The following is a 21689-nucleotide window of genomic DNA, read 5'->3' on the forward strand; positions in this document are numbered from 1 at the left end:
CCAAATCAACAAGTAGCAACGCGAGAACAAGCACGATTAATTGCACGCAAAGTTCGTCGACTATGAGCGTCCGGAGTCCGGCAAACCAAGGCCTTGTTTAGTTTAAAAAATTTTGCAAAATAAATACTATAGCACTTTTGTTTGTATTTGATAAATATTGTTTAATCTCGCAAATTACAAAGATTCATCTCGCAAATTACAAATAAACTGAATAATTAGTTATTTCTTTTATTTATATTTAATGCTTTATGCATACGCCGCAAGATTTGATGTGACGAAAAATCTGAAAAATTTTGTTTTTTTTTTTGAACTACGCAAGGCCAAGAGTTCCGGGCGGAAGAATGCGCACAATTTCCATTTGACCGACATGGTGGCATACCCACCGGTGCAGGGACAGGATCACGGGCAGAGCACATGAAACCATGCCACCGTTGCCGCGACAAGCGGGTGATGCCGCCAAAAGGGGCAGCATCTCCGCTAGGAAATAGGGATCCCACTATAGGCTGTTGATCCTGTCATGAGCCGACATCAGCCGGCCGGCCATAAAGTTGTAAGTATTCAGTAGTACAAACGGGTGGCCTTCAAAACACCGATGCGAGCCAATCAGCCAATCTATAATCAGATACCAAAATTTACAAAAACGCTCTTTTTTTGATAAATTGTAAAAACGCTCTTTGGTACTATAATCGAGAGGGTCAGAGAATCCGGCTTCTAGTCTGGAGCTGCTGGAGAATTATATCGACTTGGGGTAACTGCGGTTGGACCTAAAGCTGCAACGGGTGAAATGGAGATTCAGATTATTCTACCAGAGAAATGCCTAGAGCGACCAGCATCCCCATTGACAGGGAGATCAGCTGAGCTACTGAGCTTCTGAGGGTTGTTTTCTGGTCGTTCATCTGTGGGAGGACTCCCGCGACAGCAATGTAAATGAAACCACCAGCCGTGAAACCCTGTAAAACATGACAGTTGGCGGGGCAGGTGGTGCATTAGCTCCAACAATGAGATGTGCCAACGGTACAACAAAGAATGGATGTTGGGTGGGTCATGTTTAAAAGAGCATACCTCAATCAGGGAGGAATGTCCGGGATCTTTACCCAAAGACAATGCCTGCACATGCAGTAGAGTAATGTGTTATATGCAGGGGAAAAAATTGTTTTACCTTTGCGTAATTTTTTTAGAGAACTCACTAGTGCTGTTCCAGCAAGAGCAACCAACGCGGAGAGGAAATTGAAGAATAGGGCCTTAGATACCGTGAAGCCTGACCGCACAAGGATACCAAAATCTCCTACCTTAATACAGAAGGAATAGAAAGTTTAAGATCAACAAAGTAGGAGTAATTTCTGTCAATGAAACACAGGGTGATTATCGCTGAAAAAAACTAAAGGTTCGAGGTGAGGATCTAACTAGTTTTCTTAATCTAGTTCCAGAAAGTAGAAAAATATCAAATATCAAATGATTGCACTTCAATAGATGTTACTCCCTCCATTCCAAATTATAAGATGTTTTGGCTTTTTTTAGATATATATTTTTTGTATCTAGGCATAGTGTATATCTAGATCCATAGTAAAAACTAAAAACTATGTATCTAAAAAAGCCTTTCTTATAATTTGGAATGGAGGGAGTATATTAATTCAGAATAGCTCCAGAGTAGTATTTTAACATGAGCTAGTTTTGCCAACACAGACAAAATCAAACTGGAATGCATCAGGAAAGTCATACTGAAAGTACTATGATGAAATTCAAGTTAATGTAATGGCGACCATAACCTCTTGAGGAAGTTCATGTGCAAGCAGAAATAAAGTCCTGGACCAGCCACCAACAGAACCATGTAGCAGAAAGGCACTCCCAAGAGCCATCCCATCAGTGAAGTTATGCTGCATCATTCACATGAATTTCCATCAAAATCCTAACTAGCAAGTAATTCAGAAATCTAGCACACAAACATGAGCATGTGTGAAACAAAAAATATGGTTCAGGTGATAAGACTTACGACACCGTCTGAGAAAAGGTTGAGGTAGCCAAACACTAAGTTAGAGTTTGAAATTGATGAGCCTTCATTTGATGATGCTTTTTCAGGGGCAGGATCACTTTCAGAACTGGCGGATTCTCCATCAGTAGCTTTGGATGAGCTCCTCTGTTCATTACAGGTACATCATGTTCATAAATCATAAGTGGATCACGTGCCTCATTAAGTGGGAGAGAAATGCAGACCCACCATAAAAACTGAGAACCAAATAGTGATCTAACTGCACAGAATGTATAATATGAAGAAAGGAAATGCATATTATGCTGCCCATGAGCTCCAGAGATTTGATAGTGCATCACTGCATCTTATATTATCGTGCATATACATATACTAAAAGTTTGCTGCAAGCAATGTGCACTTTCTAAAGAGGAAAGAATCATTATAAGAAATATTAAGTTCTACAGCTTAGAATCATTATAAGAAATATTAGTTTCTACAGATTATGCAACCATCTGATGCCCAAAAAAGACCTATAGGCCAAGTTGAGGGCAAATGGGCAATAAGGCATCATTTATGTTGATCCAATTTTACCCACAACCATTATGTTCTCTTCGAACTTGAATGAATTCATTGAGAGCCTAGTCAAACCTGAGTGTCAAAACCTTTCCTTTTAGCTTTTCACCAAATGTGACAAATAGGTTGGTGTTGCCCTTCAACTATTTCTTTTACTGACACACTTTGCAAGTTCGATTCTCCTTTATTCAGTGCTTTTTTATATAACATATTCAGTGCTTGAATTGCTACCACATATGTAACACACCACACTTTCTTAGAGCCATCGGTTAGCTTTCATAATTTGGCTTTCCCATACGTCAAGAGATAAACTGTATGCCCAATGAGGTGCTCTGTTGCACATTTTTCCATAAAACATCTGCTAAAGTGTGCCTGAACATATTTTCCATTGACTGAACCAAATATTGACTGCTATCTTTTGAGTTTCACATAGGCGATGCTTCCTAAAATAACTGTTATGTTCCACATGAATTTTATATGCACATTTTCCTTCAATGCCTTTTTTTCACAAAAGCTGGCAACTTTCAAGTTCCTACTATCCTTTTTTATCTTTGCCAAAATGTAAACGGATTGCAGAAAGAACACATAAGTAATCATACAGTACCACAGAACTGATGCCTTGGGAAGACATACCAGATACTTTCTATGTTTTGCATCCAAAGCAGAGTTCAGTTAGATATACCTTGCGTATAGTAGCTTTTGATTCATGGCCATCACTTATTTTTCCAGTGGCGCCATCAACCAAAGGTTCCTCTTCAGTATGGTCAATGTCTTTACCATCGGTATCACTCTTTTGGTGATTCAATTTAGCTTTATCACTAGAATCATGCCGTTTATGATTATGATGATGGTGCCCGTGACCCATGCTATGAGTCCCATTTTGAGAATTGTCTTCAACATACCTCACAATCTTCTCAACGATAAAAAACAATACAATGCCAACTGCATGGAATGGTAGTTGAAATTAGACATATGGAGAAAGGGAACAGATCAAGGAAGTTAGATGCATGTGGAAACAAAACAGATCAAGGACTCCTGAGTAATAGAATGTCAGGAATAAGTTCATGTCACTAAGAGCAATAGTATTAACATGCCAGCTGGACGGCAGTGACATCCAACATACTTTGGGTTAAAAGGAAACAGTCTGCAGCAACTGAATCAAGAAAGGGCAACTCCATATGGCAAAAAAAAAAGTTTGAAGAAAACACTATTGGACATACATGTGTAGGATATACTCACATAGTATAGACAACCCCACAGAAAGATCTTCCAGTGAGTGTGCATGTGCATGCTCGTGAGCATGATCATGACCCTCATGATCATGTGAGTGAGAGTGTCCTCCACCTGAGCAGCAATTGAAAAACAATGCAAGTGAGAGAGTGCTCCTACAGCGAATGAAGGAAAAGAACTGCATCTACATCATGTACAAAGTGAAGATCAGAACTAAAGGAATGCAATATACAGTAGTGTTGTATGGATGTGGTGGCCCAGGTATCAATATGATGCTAGCACGAGCAGCATACTATGATGCTAGGTTCAACACTTCAGTTTATTGCAAGAGATGGTAGGAATTAGAACAGCTTGATCCAATTGGTTCACACAGTGGGTAATTCAGAGGTTTGGTGCTTTTAACAAAGCATTGGGCAGTAGGCAAAATATGCATGGAGCTATGCTTCTTTTAAAATTACAAGCAGCTTGATTTAGGGTCATAAGTTACATTGGAGTAAACACAACATTTCTCATTTGTTAACTTTTCTGGGACCTTTGCAAAATACACTCATCTACCCCTCCTATATCCTATGGCAGTGAAAATATGGGGGGCACTAAACTGTCTTTGAGAACCAAGGTATACCTAGAGGAGATATAGAAACAGTTTCTAGCTCAAGACGATGTAGATGATGGGAGAGACAAAACAGTAACTAGTAAAACACAGCAGATATACATGAACCAAGCACAAACAAAAACAAGAACCAAAAGAAGACCTTAGCATGTATCAAAGGATATACCAAAAGCATGTGGCAGCTGATGAAGAAATGAATCTCCAAGCATTGCTCCTGCCTGCAGATTGTATTGAAAGTTTGAAACCAAACAACAAAAGCACATAAGCTGTAACATCGTTGATTCTGAACAAAGTAGTCAAGACAACGTCATAAATAAGTTAAATAATCTCAAAATTATGGGGCGTCGTCTCATGGTTGGCTCTTCTGAATATAAACTTCTACGGATATCTAAAAAATGTAGGTTTCTTTTTACTGCATTGTTCAGCTAGATACATGCTGATATACAGGACCCATCAGGAAAAAATATGTTAAAAAAACAAGGGCAGAGGAGTTATTAACCATTTGCATTTCTACTTATCTTCCACAGGAGAAAGGAATATCACTTTGTATATGAGAAAGTGCAATCATCGCAGTTCTGTTACAACTTACAGTTTATGTAATCAAGCATGTGCTTCAAACAGATGACACAATTCCATTTGTCTGCTTTTGTGGCACTATTTGGTTGATTTGTTCTCTACTGAATGAGTAGAAACACATCAGAAATTCAATAGAACCTGAGGTTTCTATGTTATTTATAACATCGATCATGGACAAAATTTTACAGGCAACATTTCATAGGCAGGGCCAATTCAATTTCCCCAGGTGATATAAAATTCACAGGATAACAGATAATTCATATTTGTGACTTTCACTGAATGCAGATATTACTTTCTATTAGATTGTATTTGCAGAAGATTATCTTAGGGTACATTAATTTCAAGCTGCATTCACTAGACTGACAGGAGAAATTGTAATGTACTTGTCTAGGTAGCTCTCAGGATTTGCTAAGGAAAACCACAGATTTGAGTAGATTGCAGACAAATATCCGTTTGCTAGCTCGATTTTGCGAAATCTTCTAACAGCCGCACAGTCCACACTTACCCCAAACACTGCAAGCGAATCCACTATGGCCTTAGACGGTTTCCCCTGAACTGCAGAATTGAAACAATCCAGACAATCAGGACCTGCGCTGCGCAGAAGGGCAAGCAAATAATCCCCAGATTGCAATGGGCCAAGCAGGGGGCACTCACAGAAGATGACCGGGAGGAGGACGAGGCAGACGAGGGACGCCATACTGACCAGAAGCGAGCACCCCATCGCACTCAGCCACACGCCTGCTCGATCAAATCCCCAAATCATTCAATCGCCTCGGACGGAGTAAATCGCGCCTCACGCGAAAAAACGAGCGGGATCGGAACAAAAAATTGCCTAACCCATGGTCGATGTCTCCATGTCGCCGTGGCCGTGGTGGTGGTGGTGGTGGTGGTGGTGGTGGCTGTGGTCATGCTCGTCGTAACCGAAGGACTCGAGCTCGAGATCCGCCTCCTCCGCTATCTCCTCCGGGAGCAGCCGCTGGATCTCGCCGTGGCCGTGGTGATGGTGGTGCTCATGGTCCGCGCCGCCACCGCAGCTGTGGCCGTGGTGATGATGCTCGTGCGGTTCGTCGTGGCCGCCATGGTCATGGAAGGGGCAGGACTCCTCCGCCGAGTGCCCTGCGGCGGGGGCGGCGGCCAGGGCCACGGTGGCCGCCAGGAGGAGGAGCAGGACGGCGGCGAGGCTTTGGCGGCGCATTAGGGCTCGCGCGTCGGTGCGCGCCCGCGGGGGGTTTTGGGGGGTAGGGATGTCAGGAGGCGGAGGATCGCTTGCAGACGCCCTCGATGGTGACGACGACGACGAGCACGAAGAGGAGCACGACTATGCCAATCACCACGCCGAACGTCACCACGTCCATGTCCACCCGATTTTATAATTACACCCCTCAATTAAACTCGGGGGGAAAAAACACGACAAAAAAAATTAAAACAAATCGAACCAGCTCGCTACGACATGAGCGATCAGTGAGCCCTCGGAATGGATCGGGCACCAGGGCTGAGAATTTGACTGGGCGGCGGGGAATTCGGAAGCTTCGTTCTCTGACCTCGTGCTCCCCCGTACGCAGCAGCGTACTACACTTTGTGTCGGTGGCAAGCAAGGGGGTTCTCCAATTCCGAGAGCACCGCGATGATATGATCCGGGGCTCCGGACCGAGCGTCGAGGAATTCCACAAGACTAGAACAATGGAGAGAGGATCGTCGGATGGGAAGACGGCAACAGGATCATGATAGGTTTCAAGGGGAGCGCGATGGAGCGGGGCGGGTGTGTCCACGGTGTGATTGTGATGCAGCCTGCGTTGGTGGTTGCAGGTCGAGTGGTCGACGAGGGAAGGAGAGTGATGCACACAGTCAGTGGAGCAACACCTTTTTTTCTCTCTTGTTCTGGAGCTTATTATCTTTCCTAATTTTCCAGCTCTCGACGGCTCCTTTTTGCCATCTAGAGAAAAGGTTGGTGCCATCTTCCCTTCTCTACTTGTCTAGTCGACCATTCTTGATAGTTCGTTCATACGTTCTGGCTTCTGGGGGTGTAGCACCGGTTCGTCTAATAATAGCTAGCAGCGGCGGCACCACTGGTGGGGGCGGGGGATGGAGATGCTGTGTCGGAAGTGGGCCGAGCGAGTGAAGCGAGCCGAGGAGAGCCATAGGTGTTGGAGGGATCCACTTCATTTTCCTCTAAATCTCCTCCCATCCAGTGGCGGATCCAGAAATAGATCAAGAGAGAGGCTAAATAGTATAGGCTAATTTTTTTTTCTCGCTCAGTCCAATACATTGTTTAGTTCCATTTTTTTTTGTAAAATAGGAATAGTAGAATTTTCATTTGTATTTGACAAATATTGTCCGATCATGGACTAACTAGGCTCAAAAGATTCGTCTCGCAAATTACAGGTAGACTGTGTAATTAGTCATTTCTTTTATCTATATTTAATGCTTTAGGCATGTGCCGCAAGATTCGATGTGATGGGGAATCTGAGGAATTTTGCAAAATATTTTAGGTACTAAACAAGGCATAATAGATATAGCTAAGATTGATAATTCAATATGCATTCAAAGTGTTCAAATGCAAAGATTCATAAAATAAGCATAGAAAAATACTAAATACATGAGGTCTTTTGCTAAAAAAGAAAACCTGTTAAAAAAATTGAGCCCAAGAGGAGGGCTGCAGCCACCCCAGCCCCCCTCGTGCGTCCGCCAATGCTCCCATCTCTATAACTAGAAGCACTCACAATGGAGTCTTTGCTCACACACGACACGAGCACGAAACTAAACATGGCCTAAACTTGATTTTTCTGCAAGCTAGATTTTATCTGAGAAATGTTGTGTGAAAAAGCTACTCGTTTGAGGCTTGCATATATAGCCAGATGAGGATAAGGATGGGAGAGAGGCGCGCGCTCCAGTGGGGCTCGGCGCCGTCAACAATGGGCCCTTCTTGAGGAGTTGGTCTTCAACATTAGGTAGGTTTCGCTTGCCGAAGCTACGTCACTCGTGCGCTAACTCTGACAGCAGATAGTGAAAGCCATGCTGCTCAACGGTGATGTATCGATAGGTCAATCTAGATCTGGCACTATGTGGCTAAGCTTATACGTCCCTAACTCCTCAGCTTCGATCAAGCAAGGAGAGAAGAGGGAGGCGCGAGTGCTCGAGCGAGAAATAAGGCAGCAACACAAGAGAGCAAAGCCAGCATGGGAAGGAAGAGGGAGACGCATGGACTAGTGACGAGCAAACATCTTATATCCCATTTAGATCCTTAAAATTGAATTTATTTTAATAATCATAATTTAGACACATATTATTTATCGAGTATTGTATTTGTATCATAAGGGAATGAGTTGAAGTGCTATAAGTTACAAAGTAGAAAGTGATTTATAGAATCAATTTACATCTTGTATCCTATGAATTTAAGATAGACTTATAGGTGAACTTCGGAAGTGGCGGAATGTCAAATTCCAATACAAATAACTTAGTTTATTAGGTAGATTTCAAATCCTCCGCAAGCACAGGTCCAAACGACTCATAAGTGTATAGACTAGTAGAGAACATTGATATGGTACCCAAAGATCGGAGGGGTGCATAGATCGTTCACTCATATAAGGTTCTTTTTTTTTTTGAGTGAAGTTCACTCGTATAAGGTGACATACTTTGTACATCACAATTCACAACCAGTATGCACTCTTGGGCTGACAAAACAGGATGCGTGGCCCAGACCAGCCCATTTGGACGCATATAAACGCTGCCAACGGCAGACGGCTCGCCAATAGGCCAAGGCCCATGGGAGTAGGAGCGTGCGGATGCGTCTGGGTCGGTCGATGCCGCAGGTAAGTGGACACGAGTGCCGTTGCTCGTCTCACACGTGTCGCCACGTGCCACCCACCCTGAGAGTGAGACGAACCGGAGGCCGGAGTCAAGGACCTCTTGCCTTGCCGACGGGCCGACGGTCTCGCGCAAAGCGAAGCGACTTGTCCCGTCACTTTTACTTCGTGCCGCTAGAGCTTTCAAGAACGTACTGTATACACTGTTGCTCAGCGCAGCAGACCATTGCTGTCTCAAAGCGATGCCAGGACGCCACGTCCAAGCTACGCATCCGATGCCATTGCCACCTGCCACTCTTTGTATAAAAAAAACGCACCCACTACTGAATCTTCGCTATCCCATCAGCCGAGCCAACTCTTTGCTTCTGTCGAGCACTGCCGTTTCGATCGAAATCGAACCCAGCAAACCGAGCACACACCGTCGCCGCCGTTGGTTCCCCTCCGTTGATCCACCGAAAGGATACAGATGGGCAAGTCCTGGGCGCTCGTCAGCCACCTCCACACCATCGCCGGGTACTCACACTGCTCCCTTCTTTCAGCTTGTTGCCGATCGATTCGTCCGTCCATCGTTTGTTCATCCGGTGTTCTTCGAGCTTCGAGATCGTCTCTGATTTGACTGCAACCGTTGCCTGATCTGTCGTCCATGTTTGCAGGCCGAGCATTACCCTGCTGTACCCTCTGTAAGTTCTTCAGCATCATCCATGACCCAGTTTTATGATCACTTCGTCGGTGACCACGGGATGGTGCAGGTACGCGTCGGTGTGCGCGATGGAGAGCCCGTCCAAGGTGGACGACGAGCAGTGGCTGTCGTACTGGATCATCTACTCCTTCATCACGCTGCTGGAGATGCTCGCCGAGCCGCTCCTCTACTGGATCCCCGTGTGGTACCCCGTGAAGCTGCTCTTCGTCGCCTGGCTCGTGCTGCCGCAGTTCAAGGGCGCATCCTTCATCTACGAGAAGCTCGTCAGGGAGCAGCTCAGCAAGTACCGCGCCAGGTACCCGCGCAAGGGCAAGGGCGGCGGTGGCGCCGCCGCCGCCGCCGACGTCGACGACGACCACAAGGTGCACATAGCCAAGGTAGGTGAGCATTCGATAGAGCCGTCACGTGACTCACGTTTAGTTCTAGCAACTAGCATATATTGTGTAACTGTTTTCTGCCCTACTCCGTGCGTGTTAACTTGGTGTGTTTTCTTTTTTTTTTCCCTGTTGGGTTTTGGGGAAAATTGCTAGGCTGAGCACGACCATGTGCAGTGAAAGTGCAAAGACGACGACGGGAGCTGACGAGAGATCAGATGAACTGCTGTAGTCTGTAGATTTGGTGCTGTTCATGATGTATCCTTCCTAGATATCTCTGCTGCTCTTGTAGATGTACACTGCAACTCCGATGGAGCATACTGTATCTGAAGTTCTGAACTGTGTGTACGTTTTTTTTTAAAAAAAAAGAACCGGATGGCCGGTCTTGGATTAATAAGATAGAAGGAGTTTACAACCTAGCGCACGAGTGGTGCGGCCCCACACTGTGGCAGACCGCCGCAGGAGGTTTAGAGAGCTAAACTAATTACTCATAGTGTTCTTTTCAACAAAGAGAGGTCCGAGGACCTTCCCACCAGCCAATTTCCAAGAGAGGGCTTCCTCTTTGATACGTGAGCAAACCTGCGCCGGCGTGCTGATCTCGTTTCTGAAGATGGTGGCGTTTTGCTGATTCCAGATGCACCACGCTGTGAGGATCGCCAGGGTGTGGGCTGTTTTGTTTCCTTGCTCGATCATCTTCAGGAACCATTCCTCGACATCCGCCGTTGTACCCTATTGCACCGGCTGCAGGTTCCCACAGTTGCTCCAGTCGGCTACCTGCTCCCAGACACAGCAAGAGAAGGGACACTCGACAAACAGATGCATAGCAGTTTCCAGATTCCGGATGCAAAGGCCACAGAAATAGTTGTTTTCCCAACCACGCACTTGCAGTCTCGCTGCTGTCCATAGCCGGTCCTGGAGTAGCAACCATAGGAAGAATTTACATTTCGGTGGTGCCCACGCCTTCCATACTAGCTTTGGGGAGTTGGAGAGTATACTGCCACTGAACTGAATGTTATAAGCAGACTTGGCGGTGTATTTCCCACTAGACTCCAATTTCCAGTGGATTTGGTCCTCCTCTGTGGTGTTCAAGTTGAGGTGCAAGGATCGCGAAATGCTTCTGTAAGAACGATAAGATGTAGACAAGCTAAGTGCCTGGGCTCCTTGAGTAAAATTTCTTGCCGAGTGTATGTAGTTCACAGTTCACACATGTGCGTTTCTACTCATCCTGTGAACAGTTCAGAGATGCTGGTTCAAGCTTAGTCAGAAACTCAAATGTTAGCATTACATAGCTGCAATATAAAGGCTGGTGGCCGGGTTAACAAAGGCGAAATTTAGGCTCACGTTTACGGAGGACTACGGAGCTATTTGGTTTTGACGAAACTTGGTTCGCTCTTTGGTTCGTCATCGAGGCAATGCTGTCTGGCCCGACAGAAATAGTTTGGTCCCTCTGTTCGTCGTCGACGGGCAATGTGAGCAGAGCTTCGATATTACTCCATTCGTGGGATTGTTATTCCTTCTGGCTTTTGAGGCCTTGTTTAGGCGTTTTTGTAGCACTTTCATTTTTTATTTAATAATTATTATTCAATCATGAATTAAATAGGTTTAAATGATTTATCTTACTATTTATAGGTAAATTATGCAATTAGTTTTTATTTTTTGTCTATATTTAATATCTTATATATATATGTCTATGTATGTGCTGCAAGATTTGATGTGACGAGAAATTTTGAAAAAATTTTGGTCTTTGTTTGAACTAAACAAGACCTTAGTTTCCTCTAGAATTCAAATTTTTTTTAAAATTTTCGTCATATCGAATCTTGCGGCACGAGATTAAAAAGTAACTAATTACACAATTACATTGGAAATCGTGAGAGAAATTTTTTGAGCCTAGTTAGTTTATGATTAGATAATAATCACCAAATACAAACAAAAGTGTTACAGTGTTAAAATCGAAAAACTTTTTGGATCTAAATGAGGTCTGAGTTTTAACTTTAAAAGTTTGTTTTGATTCAGACTTAAGACTTTTGGTCAACTTTGTAGAAAATGTAATGCCAAACTCAAACAAAGTTATTATTTGACCAACTTTGTAAAAATGCCAGCGACAACAGATGGTACATGGCTACCTCTAGACCAGGGGAATCAACGAGCACTATAACAAAGGTTCAAAAATCAGTGACGGATGGTACATGGCCGCCTCTAGACAGAGGGAATCAGCCAGCACTATATTAGATGACCGCATCTATACCAGGGGATCAGCGAGCGATGAACACAACGTGATGTGCCACTAGCGGTCTTTAGTCCGCACATATAGAATGTCTGACCATTGTTGTTAGGGAGTGTAATATATAAGAAGGGAACAGTTCTTACTTATCAGGCTAGTTTTTTTGACTAAGTAAGGCTTAAGGTTTAGATATGTTATGAGCTTCCGTAGACCTAGACCTGAGGGGCTGATGGCTAGTGGCTATAGCGAGTCGGGCCGTATTCTGCTGCGCACTCTAACAAAAGGTATCAGAGCCCATGGTCGAAAAAACTTGAAAAATCTCGAGAGTCACATGGTGATGGGGGAGCCTGTTAACGTCTCGAAGGTCACACAGATTGTGTGTGATATGGAGCGTTGGACTCAAGGCCTAGAGTGGAGAACGTATTTCGAAGATTGGTGTAGTGTGATGTGAAGAGTTGAACGGATTCTGAAGATCATATGTTGTAATGTGACATGAAGAGTTGGCTCTTTATGTGTGATTAGAAAGATTGTTAGGTTTAGTCTCACATCGGTAATTGATGGTGGAGGAGCACAACATATAAAGCGGGGGCAGTCCTCACCTATCAAGCTAGTCTTTTGGGTTGAGTAGGCCTAAGGCTTAGGTATATTGTAAGCTCCGATTAGGGATGTGAACGGGGAATTCCCCGTCGGAGGTTACTGCCCCAAACCCGTCCCCGCGGGGCAAATTCTTCCCCATCCCCGTCCCCGTGAAGGGTCACGGGGAGAACTTCTGCCCCATCTCCGTCCCCGCTCGGGGATTAGATCCCCGCGGGGATCCCCGTCTCCGCGTCAATTATATAAATAACAACAAATCACTTACATAAACAACAACAAATATCCAATAATTCACATGCAAATAACAGCCATTTGTCTATAATTGCCTATTGCATAGTTCATAACAACACAGAAACAATCATATTGTTCATACATTCACCACAAGTGATTCATCAACTAGAAATAGCAACTAAGAATCCAAACATCGAGCATAGGTTTATTATTATCGGGTCTCCACGGGGAACGGGGACGGGGGGAGGCACACCAGACCCGCCCCCACGAAACCCGACGGGGACAGATTTTGCCCCATTTAGCTCCCCGTGGGGAGAGATTTTACCCCAAACCCATCACCAAATAGGGGAATTCCCCGCGGGGAATCGGGGATCGGTTCCCCATTGACATTTTGAGCTCCGATGGACTTAGACCTGAGGGGCTAACGACCCATGGGTATAGCGAGCCGGTCTGTATTTCGCAGTGCACTTAAACATCGTGTAATATGCAGCTTGAGCCACTAACACTTTCTAGTACCTAATCTTTTGATGGGGGTGGCACACCAAGTGACAAGTCTGGTAGTGAGCCGAGCCGTTTGATCCTTGTCGGTAGGGTATGCAGGTTCGAGGCCGATCACCCTATGAAGGATACACAAGGTAGACCAGTTTGAGTTCACCGAGAGCGTTACCTAACTAATGTCTTTAGTGCTTTTGTAATGGCAATTTGCAAAAAGCTAGCTATATGAGATGTAGAAATAATAAAAAAATAAACACTATGGTGGAGAGTTATGTGAGTTGTGAGATAGGTGTTTTAGAAGATCGTGCTAGACTAGCTATTTGGGAGTCGCTAGCTATTTGATCTCTCATTTTGATAGCCAATAGAATTTTTCCTAGACTAGCTATTTGGGAACCATTGGGGACGCTCTTAGACGGTCACCGCACCTACATGAAACATGGATCCTAGCTTGGGCGAGCGATTGGTCAAAAAAGGAGAAAGATGCCCTCACCGCTATCTCGAAGACAGTTCGAGAGGCTACAAGGGTGTCTCGGAGCTCTTACTGAGTACTTAATAAGGGGCCACCTAGACCTTGAATTAGCACTGTAATAGTATAACTAACCCTTAACTGATTCACCTAATCGGCTAGGATCTCTAGGACTACACCAATCATGTTTGTTCACGCCTACACTCTGAGACTACTATAGAGGTCTAATGGGCCTAACATGGCCCACTTCGGTAAGAGGCCTTAGCCTCAAGGAAATAGGTTAAGTCCCGTGTGTCCTCGACCTTGGAAGGCTGCAACTGACCAAGGAAAGTTGCAGGTGCTATTGTATTATCCTAGTCAAGCTTTCCATCTCGAACAACGTGAGAAATATTCCTTTAAAATCTGAAAGATGCCAACCTGATATAAATGCAAAGTCGGGCCACCAGGCCTTGCCGGGGCTCTGTCCCTTACCTTTGTGTTTGCCATTCCCGACTCAAGCCCACGCTCGGGGAGTGACGCAACACATTAAGGATGGCAGCGCCCATCGGATGAGCATGTTGAACTTGTCTATTAGCCTCTCCTTGCTTGTCGCCATGCCCTTAGTGTGCATCCATGATAAAGGTGTTTTGAGGTAAGGCGCAATGGTTCTTTTTGACCATCTACCTGTCAGTTCTAGGTTCTTGTAGAGGATGTCAGACGTTGTTCAGCACTACCGTCCATGATCAACCATGAGAGACGACGTTCGGTGCTTCCACCAACTAAAGATGAGGACACAGAACCCTACATAATCTCTACAAACTCGCTATCTTTGTACCCTGAAGTCTGCTATATAAGGTTGGCCAGAGGCTCTAGTAGAAGGGAGGTTGAAGGACCAATCGCCCGTTTAGTCGATCAAATCATAGATCACTACCTTAGGCGCTCTTCTACCATCTCTCTTTTTTCTCCCACTGTAAAAACTCGATTGAACATTCTAACACGAAAGAAAACAATTATTGGATGTATTTCATATGTTCCAATTTATAAGATGTTTTATAATTTCTAAATTCGTAGCTTTTATTATGTATCTAGACATAACATATATCTTAGTGCGTAGCAAAAGCTATGAATATAAAAAAGGCAAAATATCTTTATAATTTGGAATGAAGAGATTAGCTCTTAGACGTCCGAAATAGGATAGATTCTTTGTCTTGAGTGCTGAACCACTAAAGTCACAAGTGCTGAACCACTAAAGTCACAAGTATTGGCCTAACATTTGCTTACCACATCCCAACAAAACTATAGACAACGTAAAAAAAACTCTACCGTCTTTAACAAATAACAATGCCATGCTATCTTTAGACTGCACTATAGATAATATCTGTAATAAGGTTATCTTTTACACCGATCAAAGATTAGTTAATTTAATCCTAATCCACCTTATTAACCCACTGAATTGAATCGACAATAGCCAGGTTTGTGCCGATTCTTTGTTCCAGTGCACACTTCGGCAACCGAACACGCCGGCGGCCCAGCCCTCCCCACTCACCCAACGCCCCCAGCAACACGACACAGCAAAAGCAAAAGAGGCCAACAGCCATATCGGCGAGGCGGAGCAATCCCCGCAAAGGGATTCAAATCCAAAACCCTAAACCAACTCCTCCCCACCCTCGCCGGCATGGCCCCGAAGCGCCCGGCCGCCGCCGCCGGCTCGGGGTCGGCGTCTGACGCCTCCGACGGCGAGGCGGGCGCGGCCCCCAACAGCCACCGCCGCCGAGCTTCCCCCTCTCCCTCCCGCTCCCGATCCCGATCCCGCTCCAAGTCCCCTCGCTCCAACGCCCGCCCTAGCGTCGCCGCATCCGACTCCGACGCCGATGCCCGCGCCCCGTCCCCGAGGCGCGCCAACCGCGAGCGTTCCCCCCGCGACCACCTCGACTCCGACGCGGACGCGGACGCCGGCGCCGGCACCGGCCGCCGCGCCCCTTCCCCGAGGCGTCGCGGCGAACGTTCCCCAAGCTTCCACTCCGACTCCGACTCGGACGCTGACGCCGCTGGCCGCTCTCCGTCCCCGAGGCGCAAACGCGAGCGCACCCCTGGCCTCCGCTCCGACTCCGACTCCGACAACTCCGCCGCGGCCGCCGCCTCCGATGACGATGGCGGCGGCGCCGGCGACGCCTCGCCTTTGCCTAGCGCGCGCCGCTCCTTCCGCATCGAGACCTCCAACGTCAAGCCCGTTAGCACGCGCCCGATGGATGTGCCCCTCCGCGGCGCCGCGGGGTCCTCCCAGCGTCGCCCCAAGCGCCGCCCCAGCCCCCATTCTCCCGAGCACCAGAAGCGGCCGCCCCGGGTTTGGAGTCCTGAAGACGAGGTCACCATACTGAGTGCCCTCATTGAGTTCCGTGCCAAGAAAGGCCGGCTCCCTGCGTCCATTCAGGACACGGGCAAGGTACACAGCCAGATTATTCATCAACTCACTGCTAATGCTTCTACGGCCCAGCTTAGTGATAAGGTCAGGCGCCTCAAGCATAAGTACAAGTTGCTGCTCACCCGTGCAAAGAATGGACGGGATCCCAACTTGCCAACGCAGCATGATCGCGATGTCTATCAACTTAGCAAGAAAGTTTGGGGATTGAAGAGTCTAGTAATGGTACGAGGATCTCGTGTGTCACATGAGGATACTGAGGATGCAGAGGAGAGCAATGAAGAGCAGGAGATCGAGGAGAGTGACGAGGATATGGAAAATGGATGGGAACTCCGTGATCGCACGAGCAAGAAGCCAAAGGCATTGACATTTGGAAACGGCAATGGTAATGCAATTGTCACTGTGGGTAGGGGTAGCCATGGTGATGGCAGTGGGAGAGATGATACTGAGAAGGGAAAACAAATGTACCCATACCTGTGGGAGGCTGTTGAGGAGCTGTCGAAGGAGCATCCGAGTGGGCCAATATTCAGGAAGGCGTTTGGTGTACTTGAAAAATCAAAGGCAAGAGCAGTGGAGGAGAAGCTCAGGAAGTTCAGAATGTCAGAGATAAGGCAGCAGCTGCAGCGGATGGACCTGATGAAGGAGACAGTGGGGATGGTGCTTGATGCTCTGGAGGGTGCATATTGATTAGGTTGAAACTGATGCGCTGCTGGGTTTTCGATTCTGTGGCCAGTCTTTTGGTAAGATGTTGCTCAAAAAGGGTGACCTAAGTCTTCTAGTTGTCTGGAATAGTCTTGTTCTAATGCTATGGACATATGGTTGGCTGTGTCTACTTTTGTGGTGAAGGATATTGTCTTTGATCCGAACTAGACCTAGATCAAGGAGTTATGACCGGTGCTTGTTATCGTTCCCGAAATATTATGCTTTATGTGCTTAGGTGCTAACTTATGCCTATTTGTCATGCCATTGCTATGTTCCTGCTTAATGTTAGTTACTTTGTTAGTTCGCTGGTTTAGTTATCTGTTTCTATGTTCCCTTTTCAACTGCATCTGTAAATATGAGCATCATCATTTCATCAGGGTTGAATTCAGCTTGATAGTTGCTAAGCTCTCAACTAGATGAACTGGATGCGAGCTTGGTGCTTGTTAGGTTCCTCAAACAGGACTCATGACTGGAAAATGTAATCTGATGTGTTCATAGTTGCTAGATTTGATTTGTCTGATTTCAGAATCTTATTTATGTTGTATTCGATGCATAATACTTCGTTATAATTCGCATCTCGAATTTGGTCAATTGCATGTTTGCAAGCAATGCGTCCATTAAGTTATCAGACCAGAGTTGGGGAATATTACAATCTGGATGCTTAGAGAGTCTCTAGAGCTATCCAAGTGTTTTTTTCTGTTCAAATTGTCCGAGGTAGTTGGTGTAGTGAAATATAACAGAGTGAGTTCACTAGGGACCTGTGTAGATCATATACCTTTAGGGCTAATTATTAGTATTGTTCTATGTGGATTATTATGGTCTGTTGCCATGTTCTTAAATGGTGTTCTTTTTGGAATATTGTTTTGTCTAACATGTAGAGCTTGTTTGAGTTGGGGAAATTTGGTTCCAATCCCTAGGATCGAGTTCAGTTCCTAGAGCAGCCGCATCTTATCTGAGTTCAATTCCTAGAGCAGCCGCATCTTATGAGTTCAATTCCTAGAGCAGCCCCAACTTATCTGATTGTAGTATATTTATGGTTAAGGGCGTCAATTGGGTCTTGGTACTCTTGTTTAGGATGATCAAACTTGCTCTTCTAATGGAACTGGAGCATCCTTGTAGGAAGGGCATCTAGTTTTTGCTTGTACATACTCGTGATGCATCATACACACTTGGACAGTTGGGGCTCGCCCATCAGATGGGGAAGGGTGTGTTCTTTCTTGTGACCTCAAAACAAAAGTGCTACAACTTTCGCCTGAAGTATTTTCTTTGGCATAAATGGTATTGCATCTCGATGAGAAATTTCATGATGATAGCCTTATCTGGTGGTTCAGTGAAGCATATCTTAATGTCCCTAGACCTTCAAAGTACAGAAAACCTGTCTCCTTGCATCTTCATGTGCATGCTGCATGCATGATTGTGATTCTGTAGGACCACTTTTACATGTCTTGACACAAGCTCATATATTTGTATCTTGATTAAACGACGAAGTACTGCCTGACTTCTCCTTTGTTTAACACTGCCGTGATTTGTTATTCGGTGGTACAAATGAATCTACTGCACAAAGCAGAAACTGGGACATCCAGACCGGAGCATCAAGTTTAGGCAGATTATTCAGAACAGAGGAAAATGATGAAAATTAATCCGTCTCCTCTTTCATTTTCTCCCTATCAACCTGGCTGACACAACAGATCACTCACTGTCATCCCCATTTCTTCCTGTCTCATCATGACTAAAGTTGGGGTTTTCAGTCTTGCGATGGAAGTCTAGTAGCAGCATCAGAGAAGGGCCATCCTTAGAATGGGATGCTCTCTTGACATTTGGAGCAAATTTTGGCATTCTGATGGTTGGTTGCTCTCAACCATAGAGTTGAGGCAGGCAATTATCACAAGGCGTGTTTCATTTATGGCTTAGCTTTGCCACAAGCGCACTCGAATGCATTCTGCACTAACTGCCGAGATCTGATGATCTTCTGGAATTATCATGTGCATGTATACTACTTTTTTTTTTTGCTATAGAATTTCTTGTGTCTGGCAGTCTGGAAGGGAATTCCGTCTGAAAATCAATAAGCTATTGAGACGGGGACTTGAACAATTCCTCTCGAGCCTGGTCCAAAATGACACTGGGCTTCAGCTGAATTCTCCTCTCCAGCCTGGCCCAAAGCAGATTCGGCCTGTCCCATATGAAGCTTGCTACTGTCTGGGCTTGTTTATGTGAAGTACAGCACGTAGCTGTTTTATTTCTGCAACGAAAATTGCGAAGAACGGGAAAACTAGCGTGATGATGCTTTACCTTTTTAGATTAGAATAATGGGACGGGGTTCCAGCCTCTACATCGCCTGACGATATTCACAGCTGTGAATGTGATGATGATTTGTTTAATGAAAGCTTTCCAGTGTGCTGTGAGCCTGTTCACTTGGTTGAGAAAAATATTGTTGAATGACTAATATATTCAGAAGATAATCTCAAGCGAACGCGAACAAGGGTGTGCTCCACGACCATGATTGGAAACACGCTGCTGGCGACGGCCGAAACTTCATCTGGCACGGCGTCTGACACAGATTGGTTAGTGAAGCATTTGGCCAAGTTACCACGGACCAAGGAGAGAAGAAAAGGTTTCGGCGCCTCTGCCACTCATGAATACATGATGCATTGCATCTCTGATCTCTTCTCGACGGGTTTCCCAGCCATTTGGGCAAGTGGGAGGTAGGCTGCCGATGCGGGGCTCTTGCTTGAGACGCAGCGCAGCGAGGGATGCCTGCTGCGCTGCGCGCGGCTGGCCGCTCTGGCGGTTTGGCTTGCCCTTTCAGGCCTGCTTTACGGTGAGACGAGATGACACGATAAAACAGCATGATAACCATGTTTACTTCTTGCTCTTGTGCTGTCGCATCTGAGAGTCGTCACTTGCGTAATGGACCGTACATTGGAGATTTGGAGACGGTCAATGTATCAACATCTGGAAAATGGAATCGGGAATCTATCATGGATGTACGTACGGCCGTTGCATCAGCAGAGCGCGGATATTCTGTAGAGAACTGAGATAGAGTAGTTTAGATGTGAAAACTTTTTAGATTTCAGTATTGTACGGGTGAACTAAACAAGGCCTCAAAGCTCTTTGGGCCGTGTTTAGTTCGCGAGCCATTTTGCAAAATGTCTAAGATTCTCTGTCACATCGAATCTTGTGGCATATATATGAAGCATTAAATATAGATTAAAAAATAACTAATTATACAATTCGTTTGTAATTTGCGAGACGAATCTTTTGAACTTAGTTAATCCAACTAAACAAGGCCTTGGTTGGTTCTAATGCATGGTTCCGACCGGACTGAGTGACAGCTTCAACGACGATGACGAAGACGCGACAATGAACAGGCCAACTGTAGACTGTACCGTGCATGCAAGGAAAAATCTCCTCTGAATTTTCCATGCTTAACATTCAGAATCTCCAAAGTCAAAAGGCGTCCCAGTCTGAAGGACGATCCCTGCCTGACCTGTGAGCACTTCATGATCACACTTGATTCTGAGTGACAGACACCTTCTCCTGAAAAGCTAGCTTTTTCCTATGAAGTTTATTTGCCTTATTAGATTCTGAATCGCACAAGTCATAGCATACCGAGACTTTGCGGCCTGTAAGGAGGACGGCCTGCACGTTCTCCTGCTCCTGCTGCTGGAAGAGTAGCTTCCGGACAAGGAATGGCAACTTGGGTTTGATCAGCTCCAATTCAAGTGGAAACGGAGGCTCTCTTGGCTTTGCGCCGATGCGTAATGGCGCATCCGAGGATGCGCGCGGCAGGTTGTGCACAACAGCCCGGTGGCCTTTCAGGCTCAATGAACTGACAACTGAGAACTGACATAGGCAACGCGAAGTCTGAATTGACAAAAGCCTTGTTTACTTCCAAATTTTTTTGCAAAATGTGAATAGTAGCACTTTCGTTTGTATTTGACAAATATTGTCTAATTATAGACTAACTAGGCTCAAAAGATTCGTCTCGTCAATTCCGACCAAACTGTGTAATTAGTTTTTATTTTCATCTATATTTAATACTCCATGCATACATCTAAAGATTCGATGTGACGAGGAATCTGAAAAGTTTTGCAAAATTTTTGAGCAACTAAACAAGGCCAAACCTCTTCTGCTGTTGATATCGACGGGCCAATCAAACCCATTATATCATGATTGATGACTGATAGCTACTACATCACAGCATTTCTAAAATGCTACAGCTCTGAGCAGGCCCATAGTTAGCGAGAGTTGTGTGTCATGAGAGTTCTATTCTATATACAGAATACAGATACAGCTGGAGGTAGACGCGCGACGGCGCGAGTTCTTGCGTCAGGGATTTGTCACCTTTTGCAGTAAATACAAGAGGCACGATCTACTAATTTGTCTACGCCTAACCAAAGAGTAATTTTAACTTTTTTTTATTAGGAGAGTTTTAATAACAGTTCAGTCTTAGTCACTAAATATCTTGACCTTACCATAAAAACAATGTGCCCGGCGTCAGCACAGGTTTGGAAATGTCAGCTGCACGGATCGTACAGAGGGGGCGTCAGATCAGCGGTTTCAAATCGAGAATCAGCAATTAGGTAGTGTTCGCATACTGTATTGTGCACAAACAGACAACAGTGCATGTCAAACTAATAAACTGAACCTATAAGTAGGAAGTCAGACAGAGATGCCCGGTCAGTACTCAGCGCAGCCAGCAATATTCTGACTCTTTAGCATATCATTACCGTATATTTATTTATACAAA

At 45.2% G+C, this 21689-nt stretch overlaps 3 protein-coding genes across 5 annotated transcripts; 2 read left to right on the plus strand and 1 right to left on the minus strand.

Moving 5' to 3' along the window:
• On the minus strand, positions 486-6925 carry LOC8083521 (IAA-alanine resistance protein 1). 2 transcript variants are annotated; one of them, XM_002445572.2, is made up of 11 exons: positions 5793-6639; positions 5610-5693; positions 5461-5510; positions 4546-4597; positions 3779-3883; positions 3222-3481; positions 1991-2134; positions 1767-1874; positions 1188-1289; positions 1063-1107; positions 486-950 (listed from the first exon to the last, which is right to left on the minus strand). In XM_002445572.2, the coding sequence occupies exons 1-11, from the start codon at positions 6148-6150 to the stop codon at positions 798-800; spliced, it is 1461 nt and encodes a 486-aa protein (XP_002445617.1). In that variant the 5' UTR covers positions 6151-6639; the 3' UTR covers positions 486-797. The 2 variants fall into 2 exon arrangements, with proteins under 2 accessions (XP_002445617.1, XP_021320918.1); XM_021465243.1 differs by lacking the exons at positions 5461-5510; positions 5610-5693 and having other exon boundaries at positions 6497-6925.
• LOC8080659 (protein HVA22) lies at positions 8886-11038 on the plus strand. 2 transcript variants are annotated; one of them, XM_002444444.2, is made up of 4 exons: positions 8886-9271; positions 9412-9438; positions 9508-9835; positions 9989-11038. In XM_002444444.2, the coding sequence occupies exons 1-4, from the start codon at positions 9225-9227 to the stop codon at positions 10010-10012; spliced, it is 426 nt and encodes a 141-aa protein (XP_002444489.1). In that variant the 5' UTR covers positions 8886-9224; the 3' UTR covers positions 10013-11038. The 2 variants fall into 2 exon arrangements, with proteins under 2 accessions (XP_002444489.1, XP_021320291.1); XM_021464616.1 differs by having other exon boundaries at positions 8990-9271; positions 9508-9839.
• On the plus strand, positions 15297-17252 carry LOC110437395 (probable transcription factor At4g00390). Its single transcript, XM_021465861.1, has one exon. It carries the CDS (start codon positions 15494-15496, stop codon positions 16922-16924), a length of 1431 nt encoding a protein of 476 aa, XP_021321536.1. The 5' UTR covers positions 15297-15493; the 3' UTR covers positions 16925-17252.

The sequence above is a fragment of the Sorghum bicolor genome, chromosome 7 (assembly GCF_000003195.3).
Source record: "Sorghum bicolor cultivar BTx623 chromosome 7, Sorghum_bicolor_NCBIv3, whole genome shotgun sequence".
In the NCBI taxonomy this organism is placed as follows: domain Eukaryota; kingdom Viridiplantae; phylum Streptophyta; class Magnoliopsida; order Poales; family Poaceae; genus Sorghum; species Sorghum bicolor.